Here is a 23,248-nt window from a genome sequence, read left to right as displayed (position 1 = left end):
AACTACTTTGAAATCCTTTTGGGGGTTCAGTGGTCTTCCTGTAATATGAGAATATTGGATTACATCACTGCTTTTCAAGCTGTCAGCTGTCACTCATTAGAAGATTATAAAATCAGTTTAGTGGATTGTGACCAGCAATCAAAAAAAAAAAAAAGAGGAGAGAAAATATCAAAATATCAATACATTGTAAATAGTAAAGGTTAGTATTTTGTGAAACTTTATATCTATTATAGACTCATGTATTTAAACACTCTAATTTCTTAATGTGGTCTCTAAAAAAATACTTGAAGACACTTGGCTAGACAGTTTTTAGTTTAACAATCAGCCCTAATTAGCTCTAGAAATCTGTAAGATACAAATCTTTGCCTAGAGAGGAGACTTGGGGAATAGGGTCTGGACAGGTGGGGAAGATCCAGCCACCGGAGTATTAGTTATGTCATGCTGGACCACGTGCCAGCAACTGTATGGTGTGGTCCTCCTGGGAATGGGAAGCGGAGAACCCCAGGCACACACCTGGCAATCCCCGTCTGCTGCTGTCCTGTCTATGGCAGGTGATTCAGGTACAGAGCCAGGCTGATAAAGATTGAGACAGCTGACTAGTAACACAGTCCAGAATCTGTTCTGCGCTTCTCATGTTATCTCTGCCAAAGATGGACCACAGAGTGGGAGTTATGTTTTAGGTATATGTGATTAGGTTTGGTTATGAATGATGGTGAACTCACAAATAGGAATGGCTTAGAGAAACAAAACAGAAGTTTACTTCTTCCTTAAACAGTGGGTTGAGATGTGGGCCATTCTGGGAGGGTAAGGCAGCTGCACAGTGCCCAGGGGCCCGACCCCAACCAGGCTCCCACTCTGCCATTCCCAGGGCATTCCCTGCACATCTATCCACATCACACCCACACTCTGGGCAGCAGGATGGAAGAAGAGGGAGATAAGCAGATTAAGGGCATTTGCCAACCATTTTTAAAAAGAGATTTTCTCAAAAGAATTGAAAACAGGTATTCAAACAATGACCCGCAAAAGAACATTCCTAGCAATACTATTCACAAGAGCCAAAAGGTAGAAACAACCCAAATGCCCCTCAACTGATGAATGCGTAAACAAAGTACAGTACCGCCATATCACAGAATATTTTGCAGCCATAAGCAGGAATGAACTTCTGATAAATGCTACCTCGTGGACAAACCTTGAAAACGTTATGCTAAGTGAAAGAAACCAACCCTGAAGGCCACATAGCTGTGTGATTCCTCCTACATGAAATGTCCAGGTTAGGCAAATCTGTGGGAACAGAAAACAGGTTCATAGTAGCCAGGGGGAATGAGGAATGATTGTTAATAGGGGTGATGGGAAGATCTGAAACCAGACCATGGTGATGGTTTCACAACATAGTGAATGTACTATAGGCCACTGAATTGTACACTTTAAAAAGGCTACACTGGGAAATTTTATGTTCTGTGACTTTTAGCTCAATTAAAATAAAAAAAAAAAAAAAGAGGTTTCCTGGCAGCTTTATAACTTCTGCCTACAGGTCATTGGCCAGAACTCATTCACGTGACACCCCCCCCCCCCACCGGCTGCAGGGAGCCCGGGAAATGTAGTGCCCAGTTATATGGGGGATTTTATTACCAAGAAAGAAGGGGAGAGGGATGCCCGGGTGGCTCAGCGATTTAGCGCCTGCCTTCAGCCCAGGGCATGATCCTGGAGTCCTGGGATCGAGTCTCGCATCAGGTTCCCTGCATAGAGCCTGCGTCTCCCTCTGCCTGTATTTCTGCCTCTCTCTGTGTCTCTCATGAATAAATAAATAAATAAAATCTTCAAAAAAAAAAGAAGGGGTGAAGGAATATAGGGGTAGACACTTAGAATAGTCTCTGCCACACTGGGACTGCTGGAGCCACTGATATTCTCAGGAATTGGAGAAATTGCCCCAAGCCTGCCACCGGAGTTAAGCAGTAACTCCAGGAGGTGGCATGGAAATGAGAGAACCCTGGGATGAGAGTCCAGAGATGTCCTGCTGTGGGAAAGCCACATTCCAGGCCTCCATGAGCTCACATCCAGAGTGTGAGTGTGAGTGTATGATCTGTCTCCAAAGTTTCTTTCCCTCTGATGTTTTTCATGAGTCAATTGGAAGAGTCATGCAACTCTCCCTTCCTCCCTTCCTTCCATCCAGACTGGGGCAAGCCCTGAGGTTGTAGTAAACTCAACCTTGTGGAGAACCTTACATAGTTGTGTCCTTACCCCACTCCCTGCCTGTCCTTTTCCTTCCCCTTCCCCTTCCCTTCTGGCAGAGGGGGCTGTGATGAGTGATATGTCAAGGGATGGAGGGTGGGGGAAAACGAAGGAAACTAGGAAATCCACAGACAGGATCATCAGATCCTTGATTAAGGGGCTGGTAGAGCCAATCCTAGGGTTCAGAGAAAGGACAGTGATTGAAGGTGGCAAGGAGAAAAGTTTCAGAAACCACACCAGAGGCTTTATGAGTATGCACCCAACCTGCCCATCCCACTCAGGGATGCAGGGGCAGGCTGCTCCCCTTTTATTCACCTCTCATGTAGAAGGAATGCCTTTTTGTTTTGTGGGCTTTTTTTTTTTTTTTTTTGAACATGTTTCTCTTCCAGGTATTCACTCTTTCCTCTTGGTCAGAATGCAAATGCCAGTGGGAAAAACAATGCGTAATGAGGTCCACTCACCATGTGGGTAATTTCTGGGCTGAAGGTCTTGTAGGCCCCCCATTCCAGGCAGAGAACTGGGGATCACAGCAACAGGAGAGTGCCAGTAAAAACCTGACCCTGTCGGTTACTAGGTATATGACCTCAAATAAGACTTTGATCCCCCTGAGAGTCAGTTTCCAATTTGTAGAAGGATTCCACCCATGATGTATGCAAAGTGCTCTGCATATTGTTAATAGCAATTGACTTGCAGTTGACTGATGTCAAATGTAAGGCTTGCTTCTCCTCACCTTCCAGTTCAGAGAAGTCCTGTGTGTCTCACAGATGCCCTAATGGGGAGCTTGGCTCCTTCGTGCTGGGGCTCACGCGTGGTGTCAGGAAATGCAGAAATGACTGTCACAGTCACTCTGAGCGAAGTCTTGCCTCCCGGGGCATGCACAGTGCTCCTCATCTCCTTTCAGTGTCTCTGTAGCCTATGCACCTGGAGCTCAGCCTTTTCTTCATCATCTTCTCTATGAACAAACCATTGGTTTCTGGAGTGAAAGGGAGAAGGCCCTATTCTGGACTCAGCAAATAGTGCATAACCCTTGGTGGAGCAAAGAAGGATGTTTGGGCCTGTTGGAGGGGAGGCAGATGCCAGCTACAGACACGAACCCCTCTTTCCCTCCCCCTGAGCTTTGCAGAGGACTATCTGGGTATACACTTTCTACTCTCAAAAAGTTCATGATCTAAAGTAGTGAGCTTCATCTGGGGAGAAAGGTATGCTTCCTTTTGGGTTTGGGAGGAGGGTGAGGAATCTTTGGAGACTCATACGATCTGAGGCTACATGTTCCTTAGAGCTATTCTTTCTAAAACAAGACAGTATAAAGCTCTACCAAATCGCAACTGTCAGGGATACACGGAAAGTAGTAAACAAGCTGTCAAGAGGCAGGGGTTCAAAAACATGGGAACATTGCCCTAGAAAGACCAAGGAACTAACAAGTTAGCTCTGTACAAGCCCTAAAGAGCTCAATATTTGCCCAGTTACGTGGGAGTATATAGAAGGTCTAAGATCTGGGCTGTCACCATTCAATATTTATGTACAGGAACATTCATCTCCTTTCTGCTCTTCCTCTGCTCTTACCTTTATTCAATAGATACTTATGGATTGCAGGAATGTTTTCATTTCCCTGAGTTTGTGCCAAAGCTTATCACTTTATTCTTTCAATACTTACCTGTTGAGTGAATGAATGAATGAATGGGCAGATGTAAATGAATGAATCTTTCATGCCCTGAGCTGGTGGCAAGATCACTTCCTGAACCCCCTCTCTCCACTCGCATTCTTTGGCTCACTACTCCAGACAGTCTGCATTTCACTTGATAGAGTATCTATGAGGAGCTTCTGCCCATTTCTCCAGCTAATTGGGTGGGAGCCCGTGGCCCCAGGCCTGCCCTGGAGCCCCACTCTCTCCCACCTCAACTTTCTCTTGTGTGCAGAGCCTCTACACTAGCCAAACAACACATCTGCTGGCCCTGCCTTGGGATTCTCTCCCTATCTTCTGGAATGCAGGCTATTCCCTTTGCATCCAAGAAAACTCTCTTCAAGACCTGGCATTTTCAGTGAAGCTTTTCCTAATCCCTACAATTGAAAGTGATTCTTTTCTGCCTGCATCTCCAGGACAGCTTTTATGGGGAGACAGTGGACTTACCCCATTATATCATTCATTTCCACTTGCGCTTGTCTTACCCACAGCTGAAACTCTTCGAGGGTTAAGACTCCTTTTCAGGATCCCTGGGTGGCGCAGCGGTTTGGCGCCTGCCTTCAACCCAGGGCGCGATCCTGGAGACCCGGGATCGAATCCCACGTCGGGCTCTCGGTGCATGGAGCCTGCTTCTCCCTCTGCCTGTGTCTCTGCCTCTCCCTCTCTCTGTGTGACTATCATAAATAAATTTTAAAAAATTAAAAAAAAAACTCCTTTTCATACATTTTTACACTTCCAACATTGCACCTAATGTAGTGTCCTACAAATAATAGATACTTTATGCATGTTTACTGGATGAATGCGCCACACTCAACTTTCCCTATGAGCTAAATTTTGAGTTGTGGTCATGATGATCATTGCATGATGAGACTTTATTTGTTCATTTATTCCTTCATCCATTTGTCTATCTACCTGTCCTAACACTATCAAGTGATGTGCTTAGGCATAAGAATATGAAGATCAAGAAGGCCCATTCTGATGGTGAGAGGCAGATACACATTAAAAAAAAAAGTTGTGTCTGGCACTGGGACATGTCACCACACTCTCATCATATAGCCAGAAACCAGTTTGGTTTGCAGAGGAATGAGTGATAAAAATCTCGCATGCAACTTTGAGGAATACAATTTCTCAGAAGGTTTATCCAGGCTACCCTCCTTATACATCATGGCATCTGTCATAAATCCTTCTCAATTTAACTCCACAACCACATAAGAAGAATCTGGGGTTGGGTGGAGGTTCGAAGTGTTTAACCTCGGGGTCTTATCCAGAAATCTCATGGGGCTTTGACTGGTTCCCATATTCCGCTCTTGCCAGTGAGCAGTTGAAAGCCCCCTCCAGGCCAGTGATCACCCAATCTCTAGGCCTAGAAATGCTCCTCAGAGTCACGCTATCCTCCCCAGCCAGCAGCAGAGGCCCAGCTGACATCCAGGTATTGCACATCTAGAGAAAGTAAGGAATACACTACACTAGTACACATTTGCTGGATGTTGCAGTGGTAAAAAAAAAAAAAAAAAAAAAAAAAAACAACAACAACAACTTGTGGTATCTGGGAAGGTACAAAGAGAAAAGCAAGCAAGTCAAACTGAGATGATGGATTTGAGAGACATAACCTCCTCCCAGTTCTGTCCGAGCCCCTCTCCCCCCACCAAAGTAATGATGCTAAAGTGACAAAATGTGGTTACACAGAACTGATCGCATGGTTCTCCTGACTGGTTGGGTGAAAGTACCCTGAGCACATGGCCTGCTCCTTAAGGGCTGAATGACTGTTGACCAAGTAGAAGGGAAGGTATTCTCAGCTCCTTGATAGTATGTGCAGAGGTTCAGCTGCCTGAAAGGACAGCATGAGGAATAGGTTATGAAGTGCTTGCTATGCTCAGTCAAGGTCTTTGAATTTTAATGTGATTCTTCCTAGAAGTTTGGCTCTTTCCCAACTAGCCCCACCCAAAAGCTGTCCTTTTGGTAACTTACACCTTTTCCCAAGCCACCATCCCTTGCCTTCCAGGACCTCAGTTCCCCTCTTCTGTCTTACAGCTTTAGAACCCCAGAGTATCAACTGGCAGGCGACCTCCAACCGGCGTGCACATCACACAGACAGGTTCTCCAGCCAGGAGCTCATCTTGCGGAGAGGCCAATCCTTCAATTTCTCATTGAGCTTAAACCGAAGTCTTGGCACTGGAGAAAGTCTGGGTTTCGTAGTCTCCACAGGTACCTGCTCATCCTTCACACACACACACACACACACACACACACACACACACACACCTGAGCAGCCCTTGGGCCTGTGCATTCCTGGGAGTGGTGGTGTGACACTGGGGTCACTAGGCTCTGGGCTCTAACCCAGCTCTGCCATTGACTTGGTGTGACTTTGGGCAAGTTTCTGCATGTCTTTGAGCCTGAGAGTCCAACTCTTCAAACCAGAGAGATTTGGCCCACTTGGCCTCTCTGGTTGTGTCAGTTGTGTCCAGTGTTATTATTGGTACCTCAGTGGATGATGTCCCCACAAAACACCCCTGTGGTTGTATTGAGATCTGGTCTCTCCCCACAGTCTGGCCAGTACGCCTTGGTTTTCATTGTCCTCTGTCTTCTTTTATAGGACCTCAACCCTCAGAGTCAGCCAGGACAAAGGCTGTGTTTCCACTTTCCAATAGGACAAGTCGTGGTGGCTGGAGTGCAGAGCTTGTGTCCAACAAGGACAATATTCTGACCATCTCCATCTCCAGTCCTGTCAATGCACCTGTAGGATGGTACACACTGAGCACTCAGATCTCCTCCCAGGGCAAAGACTTCATTCTGAAACTTGGGATGTTCATTCTGCTCTTTAACCCCTGGTTGCAAGGTAGGCACGTAACCCACACTCCCAGCCATCAGCTAAGCAATACCAATGGAAAGAAGCTGGGGGAATGATTTTTACAGGCTCAAGTTCTATTAGGGGAGGTTTGTGGGCTATGGAAATAGAAGCCAGGAGGAGGCTAGGAGGAGGCTAGTGAAACTGCTCCATCACTGGGCTCCTCCAGAAGCCATAGATCTGAGTCCCAGTTCTGTTACCTAACCAGCTCTGTAAGTCTTGGCAGTCAATCTATCTTTCTGAGTTTCAAATTCCTTACCATTAAATGGATACCCTGCTATTTCCTCTGCGGCTATTGCAGGGACCTCATGAGCTTTTACAAAGTGCATAATATGGTATAACTAAAAGAGACAATGACCACAGTGTAATTCTACAGCATGGAGATGGCTTTCTGCCTGAAGGAGCAAGTGTCTCATTCCTGGAGTCTCATTTTCAGACCCTCAGGTCACCCCAGCTTCTCTTCCAAGTTCATAGTTCCCACAATATGAGTTGGAAGCATTAGAGTTCAAGGCTTCATTCCTTAGTGGAGATTGGTGGAAGGGCTGCAAGTATGGCTTGTTCCAGCCACAAGGCCAGTACTTAGGAATGGGAGAAGGACTGGTCTCTGAAGTCCTCTGTAAGATTCTAGTTTGTTACATCTGATTTTTGTATTGAACAGAGGATGGTGTTTTTATGAGTAACCATGTGGAAAGAGAGGAGTATGTTCTGGAAGATGCCGGCATCATCTATGTGGGGAGTACAAATCGAATCGGCATGGTTGGCTGGAACTTCGGACAGGTAAAAGGGTCATAAGGAGGCTGGGCATACTGTTCCTATTACCCAAGAAGCTCTGTGGCTGGCCCTGCGGAGGTGGAAGTTCCCAACTCTGTCTATTTGCCTGCCCTTCTGTTCATTCATTTACTCATTCAGAAGACATTTACTGACCACCTACTATGTACCAGGCCCCAGCTGCACACTTTTGCACACGGAAGAGAGATAAGACACATTTTCTGTCATTGAGGAGGTCGTGATCTAGTGTACAAAACAAATATATCATTAAATTGATACAATGAGGTTTTCTTGGTGCCATGATACACAGATGAAGATAAGGCCTAGATGAGACACTTGGGCAATAATGTACTTTCTGTTACTCATTCCATCTAAGAATGTGACAGAACTTCCTGGAAGGAAGTTTGGCCTCTCAAAGCCTTAGCCTTTTGTCCTTCGTTACTCTGACCACCCCATCTGAGTCCACAGAGCTCTCAGGTGTGCTTAGCCTAGAACATATTAGGGGACCCCCTCCACCTTTTCTTCCCAGCATATAGTCAACTAGAGCAAGGCAGCTGTATATTTCATATGTTGGAGGTTTTGGGCCAAATTTCACTGGAAGGAAGAAAAAAGAAAAAAAAGTGTAAGGGCATAGGGTGTGCCTCGGGGTAGAAAGGAGGCTAATTTTAATGGCATGGTCTGGAAAAGCCTCTCTTAGGGAGGAAATTTTAATCAGAAACCTGAAGGAGGCAAAGGAGTTAGATAGGTGTCTTGGGGAAGCGCATTAGAGGCCGAAGGAACAGCACATGCGAAGACCCTAAGGCAAGAGGAAGCATGGCCTTCTCCGTTTGAGAAGCGGTAACTAAAAACAAGCCTTATTTTGAGAAAATGGCCTCAAAATCTTCATTTAGTGAGATATTATATCTTCATAATTAATTTCCCAGAAGTCGAAATAATGTGCTCAAGATTGTAGAGCCAGCTGGAAACTTTGAGATGAGCTTGGCCTGCTCCCCTGTTATACAGATGGAGAAATTGAGGCCCAGGCAGGCTAAGTGATTTGTTCCCAATTTTCCCTGACAGTGAGGAAGTCTGGTTCACTTTAGGGACTTCGGCACAGGGCTCTGTGCATAGCCAGGGCTTCTGCCTGAGTTTGCGGGTTCAAGGCTGGGCGAGGCAGCTGCTCCTTGGGAGCTCTCTATCCTGGAAGCCACAGGGTGAAAGGACCCAAGTCATGCCTGTGGTTCTCACCAGCATAGCTCCTGTACCCTTAATTAGCCAACACTCCTTGTCGTTTCTTTCATCATCATCTATGGTGTCTTTTGGAACAGTTTGAAGAAGGCATTCTGAACATTTGCCTCTCGATCCTGGATCACAGCCTGAATTTCCGCCGTGACCCTGCTACGGATGTGGCCCGCAGAAATGACCCCAAATATGTTGGTCGAGTGCTCAGTGCCATGGTGAGTGATAGGAATACCATCATAACTGTTTGTTACCATCGATCAAACTCAACAATGGGTTAGGTCTGTGTTTTTTTATGTATATCATCTCATTGAAGCCTCACAAAATATAGTCGGTGGCTATTACCACCCTGCTCTGCACACACGGACTATGAGACTTCTCTAAATTAAAGGACTTGCCTCAGACACATGGTGAGTGAATGGCAGAGGCGGCACTGGCCCCAGGTCTGGCCTGGCTCCAAGGCCCTGGCCACTGTATCTTGACGCCTTTCTTGGATGATAAGGGAACTTGCCCTTTTGGTGTCTACTAGGCTAGGAGGAGACAAAGGTGAAACTGCTCCATCACTGGGCTCCTCCAGAAAAGGGTAAGTTCCCAAGTAAGCCTGAGGTATTAACCTCCTCTGCTTTGCTCCATCCCCTCCTCAGAAGAGCACTCACATGTCAGACTGGGCAGGCAGTGAGCTGACCCACTCAGTATCTAGATGGGAAACCGGCAGAGCTGAAGTGACTGGCTCACAGCCCATGGCCAATGAGTCAAACCAGAACAAGTCCTCAAACGGCCTGCCCAGGGCCTCTTGCATCCACTCAGTCCTTCCACGTGGGACCTGCCCCCTCCCTGAACACACACACACACACACACACACACACACACATACACACACTAGATCCTGGAAGAATCTATCTCCTGGTACTCAGTGCACTGACAAGGTCTCCATCACAAAGTGTCCAAACATGGTATCAACCTGCTTAAAAGTTATGAATTACAAAGCTGAAAGTCAAGGAGTTCTTGAACTTGAATCCTCTCAAACCAATGGCCTGGAAGCGTCTAACTTTTTTGTTGTTAATGGCCGAGGCATTTCTCTGTCTCTTTACTTTGAGGTTGGAGCCTGAGTTAACCAGTTAGTTATGTTGTTAGACATTGGAGCAATCTGTTTTCCGGAAAAGTGCAGGCTGAGTCGGAGCTTGCAGGGAAAGGAGGCGGGAGGCCCAGAGGATGTGGAGCCGCTGAGGCAGGGGCAGGAACCAAGGAGGGAAGGCCTGGGCTGAATCTTGCCAGTGGAGTGGCCTGGGAGCAGCAGGATGGTGCTGAGGCTGAGGTTAAGGGAGGCTGAGCCTCGTAGACCCAGGAGAGGGTGGGGGAGGCCAGCCGGCTCCAGCAGCTGCTGACTCACTCTGACCTTGGGCACAAAGCAGGTTATGGTAGCACCAAGTTCCTTAGCTGCTCCTCCCCACTGTTCTCTCCAGGCCTCTTGGTCGGGCTGGGCCTGCAGCTAATTATGGTCTGTACGGGGCTTTGAAATGCTCAGCTTTCAGCCAGAGATGACCTTGCTGATTACCACTTCAGTGGCTGCAGCCTGTGTGACTCAGAGATGGGATGGGCCACAGAATGTTCCATCATGGAGAAGGCCTGTCTTGCCTGATTTTGCGATGAGAGCCCAGACTTTGCTGGAAGTGGGGAAAGGGGCTGTGGAAGGTGGCTCCACCCTTGTGGGGCAAGGACTCTTCTGTGTCCAGGCTCTGTTCTCCTTAGTCTCGGCCCTTGCAGAGCCCAGAGAGAGGGAGCAGGGCTCACAGCCTCTCACTGGACAGTCGGGATAAGTGCTGGCCGAAGTTTCATGAACTCTGAACACTTGGCTCCTGGAGGCTCATTTGTTTCTAACTCTCCTTGTAAGGGAAGGAAGGTGAAGAACAACAGGCCCAGAGAGGGGAACTGACCTGCCCACAGTCACCCAGCTGACAAGTGACAAAGTTGGGCTTATACCCTGGTTTCTCTTTTCTTTCTCTTGTAAACTTTTTATTGTGGAAAAGCTCAGACCTTCACAAAAATAGAGGAAACAGTACAACGAACTCCCAGGTTACCCACCATCAGCTTTTGTGATCACCTCCTTAGGCCAGTCTGGTTTCAGCTCTGACCCCCTCCTTTACAGATTATTTGATAAATCCCAGACATTAAATCACTTCATCTATAAATATTACAATATGTGTCTCTAAAAGACAATGGAACTCAGGTCTCTTGATTCCTAATTCGGTGCTCTGTTCACACTGCATCCTGCTTGTACTACTTATAAGAGAATCAGATCTTCAGTTGAATGAATGAGTGAGTGAATGAATGAATGAAAAGCAGTATTCCATCTTTATATGTTCCAAGAAGTTAGCAGCTAAAGTTCTAAAGGCACCTTTTTAGACCAGTACACCAAAACTGAGTTTCAAAATACAGACTCCCAAGTCAGACATGAATGACAGCCCATACGTGCTGGCAGGAAGTTATCTGCACGTTGCCTGTCTGACCCTGCAGTGCCACTGACAAGCCGTGAATTCTCAGGTTGCCATGTGAGCCTGCTCATGGGATTGATAGATGGGTTAGGGGCAATTGATCATGGCCTATTAAGCAAAACACTTTTAAATTAATAAACTGTTTAATACCCCTAGAAGATCATTATTACAATTATCATTCCCAAGTCACCCAGAAAGACACAGAAAATTCTCTTGACATCTTCATGGTTTCCTTCCACATGTCCCCACCTTGTCCCCCTCTATGCTGATTCATCTGGGGCTCCCCCTGCCCAGGTCAACGGCAATGATGACAACGGTGTGCTCTCAGGAAACTGGAGTGGCAACTACACAGGTGGCCGGGACCCACGGAACTGGAATGGCAGTGTGGAGATCCTCAAGGAGTGGAAAAAATCTGGCTTCAGGCCAGTGCGCTTTGGCCAGTGCTGGGTCTTTGCTGGAACCCTCAACACAGGTACTCGGGGTTGGTGACAACAATGGGGGACCCCAAGGTGCCATTTCCATCGCAGCCTGGGTCCTTATGCTGCCCCTTGACTTGCAGTGCTGAGGTCTTTTGGGATTCCCTCCCGGGTGGTCACCAACTTCAACTCAGCTCATGACACAGACCGAAACCTCAGCGTGGATGTGTACTACGACCCCTATGGGAGGCCCATGGACAAAGGCAGTGATAGTGTCTGGTGAGTAACTGACTTTCTGAGCACCAAACCGGAGCAGCTTCTTAGTCCACCTCCCAACCCCCAACCCCCAACCCCCAACAGGTCCTGGGACCAGACTCCAAACAGGAGCTGGGAGACAAGTGATAAGTCAGCACAAGCTTTAGAATGGGAATGTTGGCCATGCTTATTAGACTTCTAGTACGATCCAAAACAACTCTTTCCAGGGCTCTGTAAAGACTGGAAGTCCAGTGTCTTGCCTTAGGGTGAAGGGTCTGGTACCAGTGAGAGATAGTGGCTCACGGGCTCTGCACAACTGCCCTGAATTTATAGGGTCCACTAGACCCTAAGCTACTTAAGAATATAAATGATGACACTCTTGATTTTCCAGTAACAAATATAAATTTATCTTATATCAGGCAACCCATATGACTTATGGTTTGCTTAAAGAAAGGCAACACATTTTCTCTTATGCATGTGTACCTTTTATGTACTTTGATTGATAGAATAAAAAGTCAATTACTCTGGATTCCTACTGAAAAAAAGAAGCTTTGTGTGTATTTGAACATATATATTTCTAACCATCAACATGCCATGTGCACATGTATGTATCTACACATAAGTATGTAATATGTAATAGGTGGCAACTGGAAGTCAGTTGTATAAAACTTATAGACATATATCTATAACTTCATATAGCAGTATAAAAATGCATAAAATAAATATTATTACAGCTATCTGAGATCATACTAAATGCCAGTTTATTACCAAGTGGTAACTGAAAATGGTTATGTCTATACCCACATGTATTACATAGATATCTATGTGCCTATATATGCAAAGAACTACATGCATATGTCAACAATCTACTGTTTTGTTTTGTTTTTTTAACAATCTACTGGTTTTAATCCATTTCAAAGAATATCCCTCCACACAAACACACAATCACTCACACACATATAGGGCTAGATAACCTGATAGCAGATGCCATCTTATTTCCGGATGTCCAATTTTGAGATAGTCTGTATAAGATATTTCCTATTACTTAATATTCCCAGTATAAGTAGGTCCAACTTTTCTGAAATGTGCTTAATGTAATCAATTGAATAAAGTTGAAGGAAAATAAACGCAAACAAAAAAGTTGTTAAAACAGGTAAACAACAACCCCATACCGACAATGGAACTAAGATAAATATCCCCTCACCTCCGAGGGAGAATAAGACTTACATAAGTCACCCAAGGTCACGTGGCTTCTAGGGTGTAATGAGACAGAGAAGGCTTGTTTCAGGACATTCCTTCCTGATCTACACATATACAACTTTTTCTCTAATGACATTGCTACATAGCAAGATGTTGTTTCCCAGCTGCTCATAAATGAGTATTTTCTTTTTCTCCTCCCTGTTTTTTTCTTTTGTTGTTGTGTTCAAAATCCCACTGCAACCTGTTTTCACCACTGGGTGAAAATGCCATTCCTGACCTTGGCTTCCTTGCAAGAGGAGATGATTGATCCAACATCATTTGGGAGGGGAGGTCCCTTGGGGCGTAACACCTCTGGGATTATCCTCCTTGCCAGGATCCAGAGAGGGACCAGAAAGCTGGAGACTCCATCCTTTACTGAAAACATTCTGGTTCTGTTAGAAGACAGGGAATGGGAAGCCATTAGTCAAAGCTGTTTAGTGTGTCGTGGGACGGTGTGTGGTATGCCAGGGAAGTGCATCAGGCAGTAAGCCCTGTGGGAGCTTGGGGAAGGAGTCATGGAGGAAGGCTCCCTCGGAACAGAAATGTGGGGCTTTTAAACTGAATTTGGAATTAGGACCCAGACCTCTTGGTTACTGGTTCACACTACCACCCACATTAGCTTTATAATTCATTCCAAAAATAATCATGTAGGGACAAGTATGGGCCCGTGGAGACATTCCAGGGCATCTCCACTGTCATTTTTTGGCCTCATTGGAGGGTGTCAGGCCCCAAAGCTCTGATTATTGCTGGAGGTCTCCTCATTTCTTACCCTCTCGCCCCCCACCAGGCTTTCCGAGCCCTCTCAGAAAGCAGTGGCAACCAGCGGTCCCTACCCAACCCACTGCCTACCAGCTGCAGGTAGAGAACCTGAGGACAGGGAGTCCTGAGTCCTGGTTCCAGCCCCACTACCATCTTGCTCTTACTGGCTTTAATTTTTTTTTATTCTCATCTTCCCTTTTGTATGAGAGCTACCCTTCCCAAGGGACCTATATGTTTCCTTCTGCATAGATTCCACCCAGGGGGGAGATAAACCACGAGTCATTCTCTGCCTGGCATGACTTTCCTAGCCCTTATTATAAGGACAATTTGGGTTTGGACAGAAACACTTTGATGTGAATCTCTCTGTGTTGCACATGTTGAAAGCGTTTAGAACCTTGCCCAATTTGCCTAAAGTAATAGAAAGTAGGGATCAAGTGAGGTTAAGCATCTGAAAGTTGTTGATAATAGCAGCAGTGCATAGTTTGCGAGCAACTGTTGTGTACCAGGCACTATCCTAAGTGCTTCCACTTACTCGTCAGAAATGATGAGGTAGGCACTATTATCATCACCCCATTTTACAATTGAGGCAACTGAGACACAGAGTCACTCACCCAAGGGCACTCAACTAGCAAATGGTGGAGTTGGGATTTGAACCCAGGCAGCTTTGTAAACTATAAAGCACAAGAGAGATGCCAGAGAATGTTGTTATTATTTCTGATTGATGTTACCTTGAGCAATAGAACATTGCTTACCTTGAGATTTTCCTGGTTGGCTGGATACCAACCAGAGCTATGGTGAGGTTGGGTGCCGTCCAACCCATGCAGATGGCGGAGTGAGGCTTTTTGGTTCATGCCTGGGCAGCAGATGGTACTTCTCTGTCAAGGCTAAGCAGTACCTCACGGGCTCAGCAGGGGGAAATGACTTGCCTGAAGTCAAACTGTGAATTTGTGTCCAAGCTAGGGGTGGAACACAGATTCCCACAGATGGTACTCTCCCAAATCAGAAAACCTTAGGACTGGAAGGATCTCGGGGAGGGACTTGCTGATTTCATGAATGAGAAAATGAGCTTTTATGTGCCTCAGTTTCCCATCTGTCCAAAGAAGGGCTAGATCAAGGGACCTCAGCAATTTCTTCTAGATCTTCTTTCTTTAAATCACATTCACTGCTTCTACTGGGGTACATGTTCTTCTTAACTATTCTTTTTTTTTTAACATTTTATTTATTTATTCATGAGAGACATAGAGAGAGGCAGGCTCCCCATGGGAAGCCCAATATGGGACTCAATCCCAGGACCCCAGGATCATGACCTGAGCCAAAAGGAAGATGCTCTACCACTGAGCCACGCAGATGCCCCTCTTCTTAGCCATCCAGCTCATACCAGTGATTTGGCTTAGGAGGCCCAAGCCCCTGGACTATTTGCTTCTTGAGAATCAGGCTGCTTTGGGGTGGGGGTGAGGGGCTTAGTTTGGAATGCTTTTTTTACACAACTCTTTTTCTGAGCCACTGTAAAGGAGGACTCCAGGGCCTTCCTTATTCAGTCACTGAGCAGTAAGCAAATGATTTGGAACAGTAGGACCAAGGTTATACTTGCCATTTCTGGCTTGTTTTCTTAATTTGTTTGACTTGATTCCCCAATTTCCAGAGTCACAGACCTGACTCTACTTGTAGACTTTATATAGCTCTATAGCTCCGAGATGGCAGGCACGTGGAGGTTGCCCTGCCCCATCGCAGGGAGGTGGAGTTGACTAATTCTGGGGAAGAGCTCTGGGCAACCACACCTGAGCCCGAGCTCCTGGCTCCTGATGCAATCTCTCCATGGCTACCAGACTCCACTCATACTTAGCCACCCCAATGTACCTGGCTCAGACCTGCAGCAAGGAATCCAAGACTCTTAAGAGTGGCTCAAGTTCCAGAAAACATGATTAAGTATGTACTCTGCCCCAGAACCCTGTCACTGGCACCTGGTACCAAGAGGGGGGAGATGTAGGAACTATGCCTGAGGAGCTCACAGCTGCATGAGAAGACAGGTAATTATGGAGTAGAAAACATCAAATAACTGAATCGTGTGCAAAATTCAGAGGTAGCACAGACATATGGTTGGTTCTCTTCCAATACCTCAGGGAAAGGCTTTTGTGGCGAAAGTAGTAGCTGGCTGGACTGCTATTTACCAGTAGAAGGGGTAGGAGTTGGGAGGCCACTTTCTAGACAGGGTCTCCTGACCCCATGATTTCAAAGGTAAGCATAACTCAGATGCTGTCTCTAGGGCTGTGGTTTATCAACTTTCAAGATCACATTAGAATTGATTTAGGTGGAGGGAGAGAGGGGAAGCCACATCTGTTAGTAGATATCTCGAGTAGTTCTGAGACCTACAGTGTGTCCTTTTCTTGAGCTCCTCCTCCTGAAACCCCTCCAGACTGAAACAGAGCCCAAGTGGGAGGTGAGACAGAGTATGTCATCCAATCAGAAACAAAGCAGAATTTCCATGGTGCACCCTTGGGCATTTGAAAGGCATCTGCATCCCAAATAGCTGCCAGTAAAGTGCTGGCTTCCAAAGGAGGGAGGGACCAGGATGTATCTGTTATCTGCTCTGTCATAAATTCCCGCCTTGCAAACAAGTATTAAAACACAGCTACTTTTTGTTTTTGTTTTTGCTACCAACCCACCCTTGCCCTGGGGTTCTCTGTCTGGGACTAAATGAACGTGAAACTTGGGTGTTTTTACTGTTTTCTCATCCCTGTCTTGTACCTTGATCATTACTCACACCACCTGCTTTCTCCTGGTGGTGATTTCTCACTGATCTTGAAGGCCCATTCAAAAAGATATTTTTGTCGGTCTTCCTAGGGATAATTTTTTTTTTTTTTAAGAGAGAGAAAGCACACCAGTGGGGGTTTGTGGGGAGGAGCAAAGGGCAAGGGAGAGAGACTTTAAGTAGGCTCCATGCCCAGCACGGAGCCTGACACCGTGCTCCATCTCACAACCCTGAAATCAAGAGTCCAATGCTTAACCGAATGAGCTGCCCAGGCACCCCCACTAGTAATAATTTTTTTATGATGACTTTCCTCCCCACACACAATTATAGGAAATTTCAGGATAAAGAAGTAAAAGTCATCTGAAACCCTATTGTTCACATACTTTTAATATTTGATAGTTTTCCAGCCAATCTTTTCTCTATCAGTTTTTGTCGTCTATGGAATTGAGATTATACATTTTATAAGGCATGGATATAAGGCAGAGTATATAACAGGTATACCCTACTTTTTCCTACATCTGGAAATCAACTTTGCAGTTTTAAATTGTGTGTTTATACTGAAACGTCATATTATAAGCATTTTCCCTATGTCATTAAATAATCATCAAAAATAAGATTTTAAATGCATCATATTCCCTTATATGGTTGAACCATTATTTCTTTTCCTGCTGTTACTATTACCATTCCCTATTCCCCAGGTTACTTATTTCCCTTCTTTTCCCTGTTACACATAATGCAGTAATGGGCATTCTTACATGTAGGTCTTGAACACATCTGTGATTAGTCTTATAAGAAAGATTCCTAGAAATGGTATGTCCTGGGTTAAAGAGAATGAACATTTTAAAGGCTTATGGCTTCCAGAAAAATTGTGATGATCTGTGTTTCATCGCAGTAGTGAAAAGAGTATTCTTTTTCTCCACTCATATAGTTGGTTGATACCTTTCTTAATCATCTGTTCACCTCTTAGGGCCTTATCCCCTTCTGCCTTGTTTAGAAGCTGACTTTTTGTATCTCCCCTTGTTTCCTGAAGGACTACCAGGGTCATGTTGCACGCCAGAAGTACTGATGGGCACTTATAACTCCTCCAATAGCTGTAGAGTGTACAAACCCCTCATGCACATAGATCCTATCTGGCCCTATGGGGAGCCTCTTCCAAACATGCAAAATGAAAACAAATTTTTCTTGATTATAAAATAATAAAAAGTAGGGGCGCCTGGGTGGCACAGTCAGTTAAGCCTCCAACTCTTGGTTTCAGCTTGGGTTGTGATCTCAGGGTGGTGGGATCATGAGCAGGCTCCATGCTCAGCAGGGAGTCTACTTGAAGAGTCTCTCCCTCTGCCCCTCCCCCGGCTCACTTATTCACTCTCTCTCTAATAAATCTTTAAAAATAATAACAACAAATATATAAGGAGAGTCATTAATAATATAGCTATCCAAAGAAAAACACTAATAACATTTTGAGATAGATCCTCCCAGACATTTCGTTCTGTTTATAGTGACACACATTGGATGTATGTGTAATGAGTTTTAAGTAGCCAAATAGGATAAACTTAAACAGTCTGTTTTATAATTTTTTGTATCTTTCTATGCCAATAAATAAAAATTTAGAGTGACACTATAGTTTGGTGGTTAAAATCAGAGACCCTGCACTATTTCTTACTTGCTATCTTTTACACATCTTTCCCTGTGAGTGCTAGATTGATTTTGCTCATTCTTTTGGACAGCGTTGGATACTCTGTTGCATGGCTGTGCCATAACTTGCCTGACAATTTTCCTATTGGTGGATTTTTCCTCCATTGTTTTTGCTGTTACAAACGATGCTACAGTGAACGTCTTTCCATGTACACCTGTGTGCACTCGTGTAAATTATTTTACAGAAGAAATTCCTAGAAGTGGAATGACTGGCTCAGTGGATATGTAGATTTTTAAAGGTTTTTCATACTCATTGCCAAATGGCCCTCCATAAATATCACACCAATTTAAACTCCCACTAGTGGCCTTTGACCATGCTTGTTTTCTCACACTTAGAAATGACTATCACACAATTATGTGTATCATCCTGGGCTTTCATCTTTGTCATCTTATGGGTGTAATGGTATCTCTTTGTCACTTTAATTTTCTTTTCACAGCAGTGAGATTAAAACTATTTTCATACATTCAGTGATCCCTTGTATTTTTTATAAAAATTGCCTGCTCATCGTCTCTTATTGGTGTGTTTCACTTGTTCTTTTGTGTGTTTTTCTTACTGATTTGTAAGTACTTTATACTATTAATTACAGTAAATCTCTGTCTATATATATGTTGTATATGTCTTTCCTATTTTATTGATTTTTTTTCAATCATTTTTTCTTTCTTGTTCAGCTTGGGCAATTTCTACTGATCTATCTTCAAGTTTACAGATTTTTTCCACCGTCCTCTCCATTCTAAGCCCATCCACTGAATTATTTCATTTAAGATAGTGGTCTTTTTTTCCAGTTGAAAATTTCCTTTTTTTTTTTTTTTTTTTCATCTTTTCTCTTGCTCTACTTTTTTTTTTTAAAGATTTTATTTTTTTATTCATGAGAGACACAGAGAGAGAGGGAGGCAGAGACACAGGCAGAGGGAGAAGCAGGCTCCATGCAAGGGAGCCTGACGTGGGACTCAATCCCGGGTCTCCAGGATCACGCCCTAGACTAAAGGTGGCGCTAAACCGCTGAGCCACCTGGGCTGCCCTTCTCTTGCTCTACTAAGAGTTCCTCTCTTTTCACTTGTTATTGCCATATTTTCCTTTATTTCACTGAGCATGGTTACAATAGCTGCTTTAAAGTCTTGGTTCAATCATTCCAGCATCTGTACTATTTTAAGGTTACTCTGTTGATTGTCTTTTCCCTTGAAAGATAGATCATGTTTTTCTGGTTCTTCATATGTTGAGTCATCTGGGACCGTATCCTAGGCATTGGGTATGTCAGGATGCTGTTAGGTTATTTTAGCAGCCTGCCTAAGGTGGACCCAGACTGTGACCTCTGTCTCACGTGTGACCAGCAACAACTCAAATCTCAGCTCACTTCTTTTATCTTCAGTCTGACTGATCGTTGTCTGCCACATACATGCATGGGTCAGAGTTGCTCAGAGGCTTGGGTGCAGTTTATGTACAAATTTGGGATTTTCTTTCCCTGACTCCTTCCTTTCCAGAGCTTCCTCTTCACTGTCTAGTGGTCCTGGTTGACCTGGGCTATTTCTTGGCTCCTCAGGTCAGGAAAATGTGGAATGTCTGTTACAGTTTTTATTGCCCAGCACTTTACCCCAACTGTGACCTATCCTTAGGGCCCAGCCACTGAAAGTACAATTTGCTCCCATGATGGCTCCTTTCTCCAAGTTTTGTCTCCTTTCCAAAATCCTCCTGTTTTGTTCACTCTTGAGTAATTACCTTGTTTTTTTGGTTTTTGTTTTGTTTTGTTTTTCTCTTGGAGTTGATTGTTATCTGCAGAAGGGACCATCTGTTATGAGCTTACTCTAACATACAGGAAACAGAGCTACAGTTTGGTTGATTGGCTGGTTTGTATATGCAAGTTTAATATTTTTACCTAGCCAAAATTTTCAGTCGTTTTCTTTATGGTTTCCAAGTTGGTACTCTGCTTTGAACTAATTTCCCCACCTCATGAATATTAAAAAAAAATTGTTTCCAAGTTGTATAGAACTTAGATTCATGTCACACCTATAGCATCTTCTAATCGGATCAAAGCTGCCAGAGCCACTGCTAATGCAGTTGCATTGGGTGTGGAGAAGAGAACCAGACCCGAGAGGGCAGAACCATGAGGTGGAATGACTAACACTTTAGCTAAGAGGTTATCCCTGGAGATGTGACTGAGAATACAGATTGGGAGACGAAGGGATCCTAACAATGAAGAACATTCTAGGGCTAGCATATGTCATTCTTCAATCTAGACCTCAGCCTGGAAGCACATGGCTCTTCTGCAGAGCTGTCACTCTTGCTGCAGCCTCATCCATCCTCGGCCAACATGAGATACAGACATGTGCCCCAGTAGGACATGCAAGAGAAAGCGGTGTGGGTTTGCCTGCTTGGTTGCTGGCTCTAATCTGGAGCCATTCTGCTCCTCAGGAAGGCAGTAGAATGTGGTGGTCAAGGATGCAGATTTGGGGGGTAGGCATATAACTGGGTCCAAACTTTGACTCTGCCATCATAAGCTGCTTAACTTTTCTGAGCCTCTCCTTTTCTGAGATTGGCATAAAAATAGTACCTGTTTCATAGTGCCATGAGGACTCATGAGAGAGTGCTCAGCAAGGTTAAGCCTAGTAGCTGGTGCAGAGTAAACTCGTTCAATGAGTACTGGACGCTACACTGTTGGGCTGGAGATGTGGTATTTTGCTACCTCCTGCTGTGTGGCCTTGGGTAAGCTCTGCAGTCTGTGATTCTGTCTGCAGGAATTTCCACGTCTGGAATGAAGCCTGGTTTGTGCGGACTGACCTGGGCCCCTTGTACAATGGATGGCAAGTTCTGGACGCCACGCCCCAGGAGAGGAGCCAAGGTAACCCTCTACTGGCCCTGCTGACCACCCCTTTCTCTGTCCATGACAGTGGACAGCAACATAGGAAAGCCACTGAGGGCTCTCCATCTCTGGAAGACATGATGGAATTAAAACAAAAATATTTTCAGAGTAGATTTCCCAACCTAATTTTGCTTGGCGCCAGCTGCTATTTAAATGAGTGGCTTCCCTGCCCTGCGCCCACACGACTGTTGTCACTGCTGTGGAGGCCCTGGCACGTGCCTGGCAACAAGGGAAAGAAACCACACTCTGCCAACAGAGATTTCCCCACACTGCCTCTAGTAGCCTGTGTCTCCTGGCACAGAAAGCTTCTGGTCTCCATTGCCCAGGGATTTAGCCCCAATTCCCCAATTCAGCTGGAGGTCTCCATGATCGAGGGCTCCCAGCACCTCTGTCCCATCCACGGTGTCCCTCTGCCAAGCCAAGCTCTCCTTCATGTAGTCTGGCCTCATCCCTGTCCTGGTGCGCAGGGCTTCTGCTCCCACTTCTGGTCTCTCAGAGCTTGGGTCTCAGACTCTCCCAGAATTTTTCTTTTCTTTCTTGAAAAGCACCCCCTCCAGGGCTGGTCTTGTTTGCCACCTTCTTTTCAAATTGTTTGTTCAAACTTAAAAAAAAAAAATTATGGGGTACCAGAGTGGCTCCATCAATTAAGCATCTGACTTTTTTTTTTAAGATTTTATTTATTTATTTACAAGAGACACAGAGAGAGAGACTGAGACATAGGCAGAGCTTCCTGTGGGGAGCCCAATGCAGGACCTGATCCCAGGACTCTAGAATCACCACCTGAGCCAAAGGCAGATGCTCAACCACTGAGCCACCCAGGTGATCCAGCATCTGACTTTTGATTTCATCTCAGGTCATGATCTCAATGTTGTGAGTTCAAGCACCACGTTGGGCTCCACACTGGGCATGGAGCTTACTTTTTTAAAAAAAATTAATTATAAAAGTAATATGTGCACATGGTTAAAAAAAATTCAAACCATTCTAAAAGGATTTATAATAAAAACTAAGTCATACCCCCCATCCCCTATCCCAGCCTCAACAAGAAGCAATGAGCATTACTGGATTTGGGGAGGGGAGAAACCTTCCAGATATTTTCCAGGCCTGTGGATTTCACACTTTTCACTATGACCCTTTAATGGTTATAAAATCAAGTTAGTGGGTTATGACTATCATTTTAAGAAATGAAGTAGAATGGGGGTGCCTGGCTGGCTCATTTGGTAAAGCATGCAACTTTTGATCTTGGGGGTGTGAGTTTGAGCCCCACACTCGGTGTAGAAATTACTTAAAAATAAAATCTTTTAGGGGGATCCCTAGGTGGCTCAGTGGTTTAGCGCCTGCCTTCGGCCCAAGGCGTGATCCTGGAGTTCCGGGATCGAGTCCCACATCAGGCTCCATGCATTGGAGCCTGCTTCTCCCTCTGCCTGTGTCTCTGCCTCTCTCTGTGTGTCTCTCATAAATAAATAAATAAATAAATAAATAAATAAATAAATAAATAAAATCTTTTAAAAACTAAAGAAAGAAGTAAAGTAGGATGTCATAGAAAGGTGGGAAGAGAGGAAAAGAAAAATATCAGGGTGCATTGGACACAGTAAGAACAAGTATTGTCAAAAAAAAAAAAAAAAAAAAAAAAAAAAGAACAAGTATTGTCCTGTAAAACTTCTGTCTCAGAACCATCTATGTGCCATGATGTAGAGATTATGGTAAAAAAAAAAAAAAATTTGAAAGTCACTGCTCCAAGCATATAAAAGTACATGTATGTGTCTTTTAAAAATTTTTTTAGAGTGAGGAGGCAGGGGAGAGGGAGAAGGAGAGAGAATCTTAAGTGGGTTCCATCCTCAGCACGGAGCCTGACATGAGGCTCAATTTCATGACCCCGAGATCATGACCTGAGCTGAAATCAAGAGTCAGACGCTTAACCGACTGAGCCACCCAGGCACCCTAAATGTGTCTTTTTTATTTGTCTTGTAAACACAAATAGAATAACCCCCTTCCTTTTATTCTGCTGCACCTTGCTTTTTTTCACTTGGGGACTTTGTGAATGAGACTCTAT

At 44.8% G+C, this 23,248-nt stretch overlaps 1 protein-coding gene across 2 annotated transcripts in view; it reads left to right on the top strand.

The window, feature by feature from the left end:
* The window catches only part of TGM3 (transglutaminase 3), a 40,209-nt gene that overhangs the window by 5,132 nt on the left and 11,829 nt on the right, over positions 1-23,248 (top strand). For both annotated transcript variants that reach the window (XM_025469521.3, XM_049100770.1), the window contains exons 2-8: positions 5,942-6,115; positions 6,504-6,746; positions 7,414-7,532; positions 8,831-8,959; positions 11,528-11,705; positions 11,793-11,928; positions 21,074-21,177. In XM_025469521.3, coding sequence (XP_025325306.1) covers positions 5,942-6,115; positions 6,504-6,746; positions 7,414-7,532; positions 8,831-8,959; positions 11,528-11,705; positions 11,793-11,928; positions 21,074-21,177 — 1,083 coding nt within the window. The remainder of the gene's footprint in view (positions 1-5,941; positions 6,116-6,503; positions 6,747-7,413; positions 7,533-8,830; positions 8,960-11,527; positions 11,706-11,792; positions 11,929-21,073; positions 21,178-23,248) is intronic.

The sequence above is a fragment of the Canis lupus genome, chromosome 24 (genome assembly GCF_003254725.2).
Source record: "Canis lupus dingo isolate Sandy chromosome 24, ASM325472v2, whole genome shotgun sequence".
NCBI classification, from domain to species: domain Eukaryota; kingdom Metazoa; phylum Chordata; class Mammalia; order Carnivora; family Canidae; genus Canis; species Canis lupus.
Note: the sequence above shows the minus strand (reverse complement) of the source record. Positions and strands in the feature narration are given on the sequence as shown.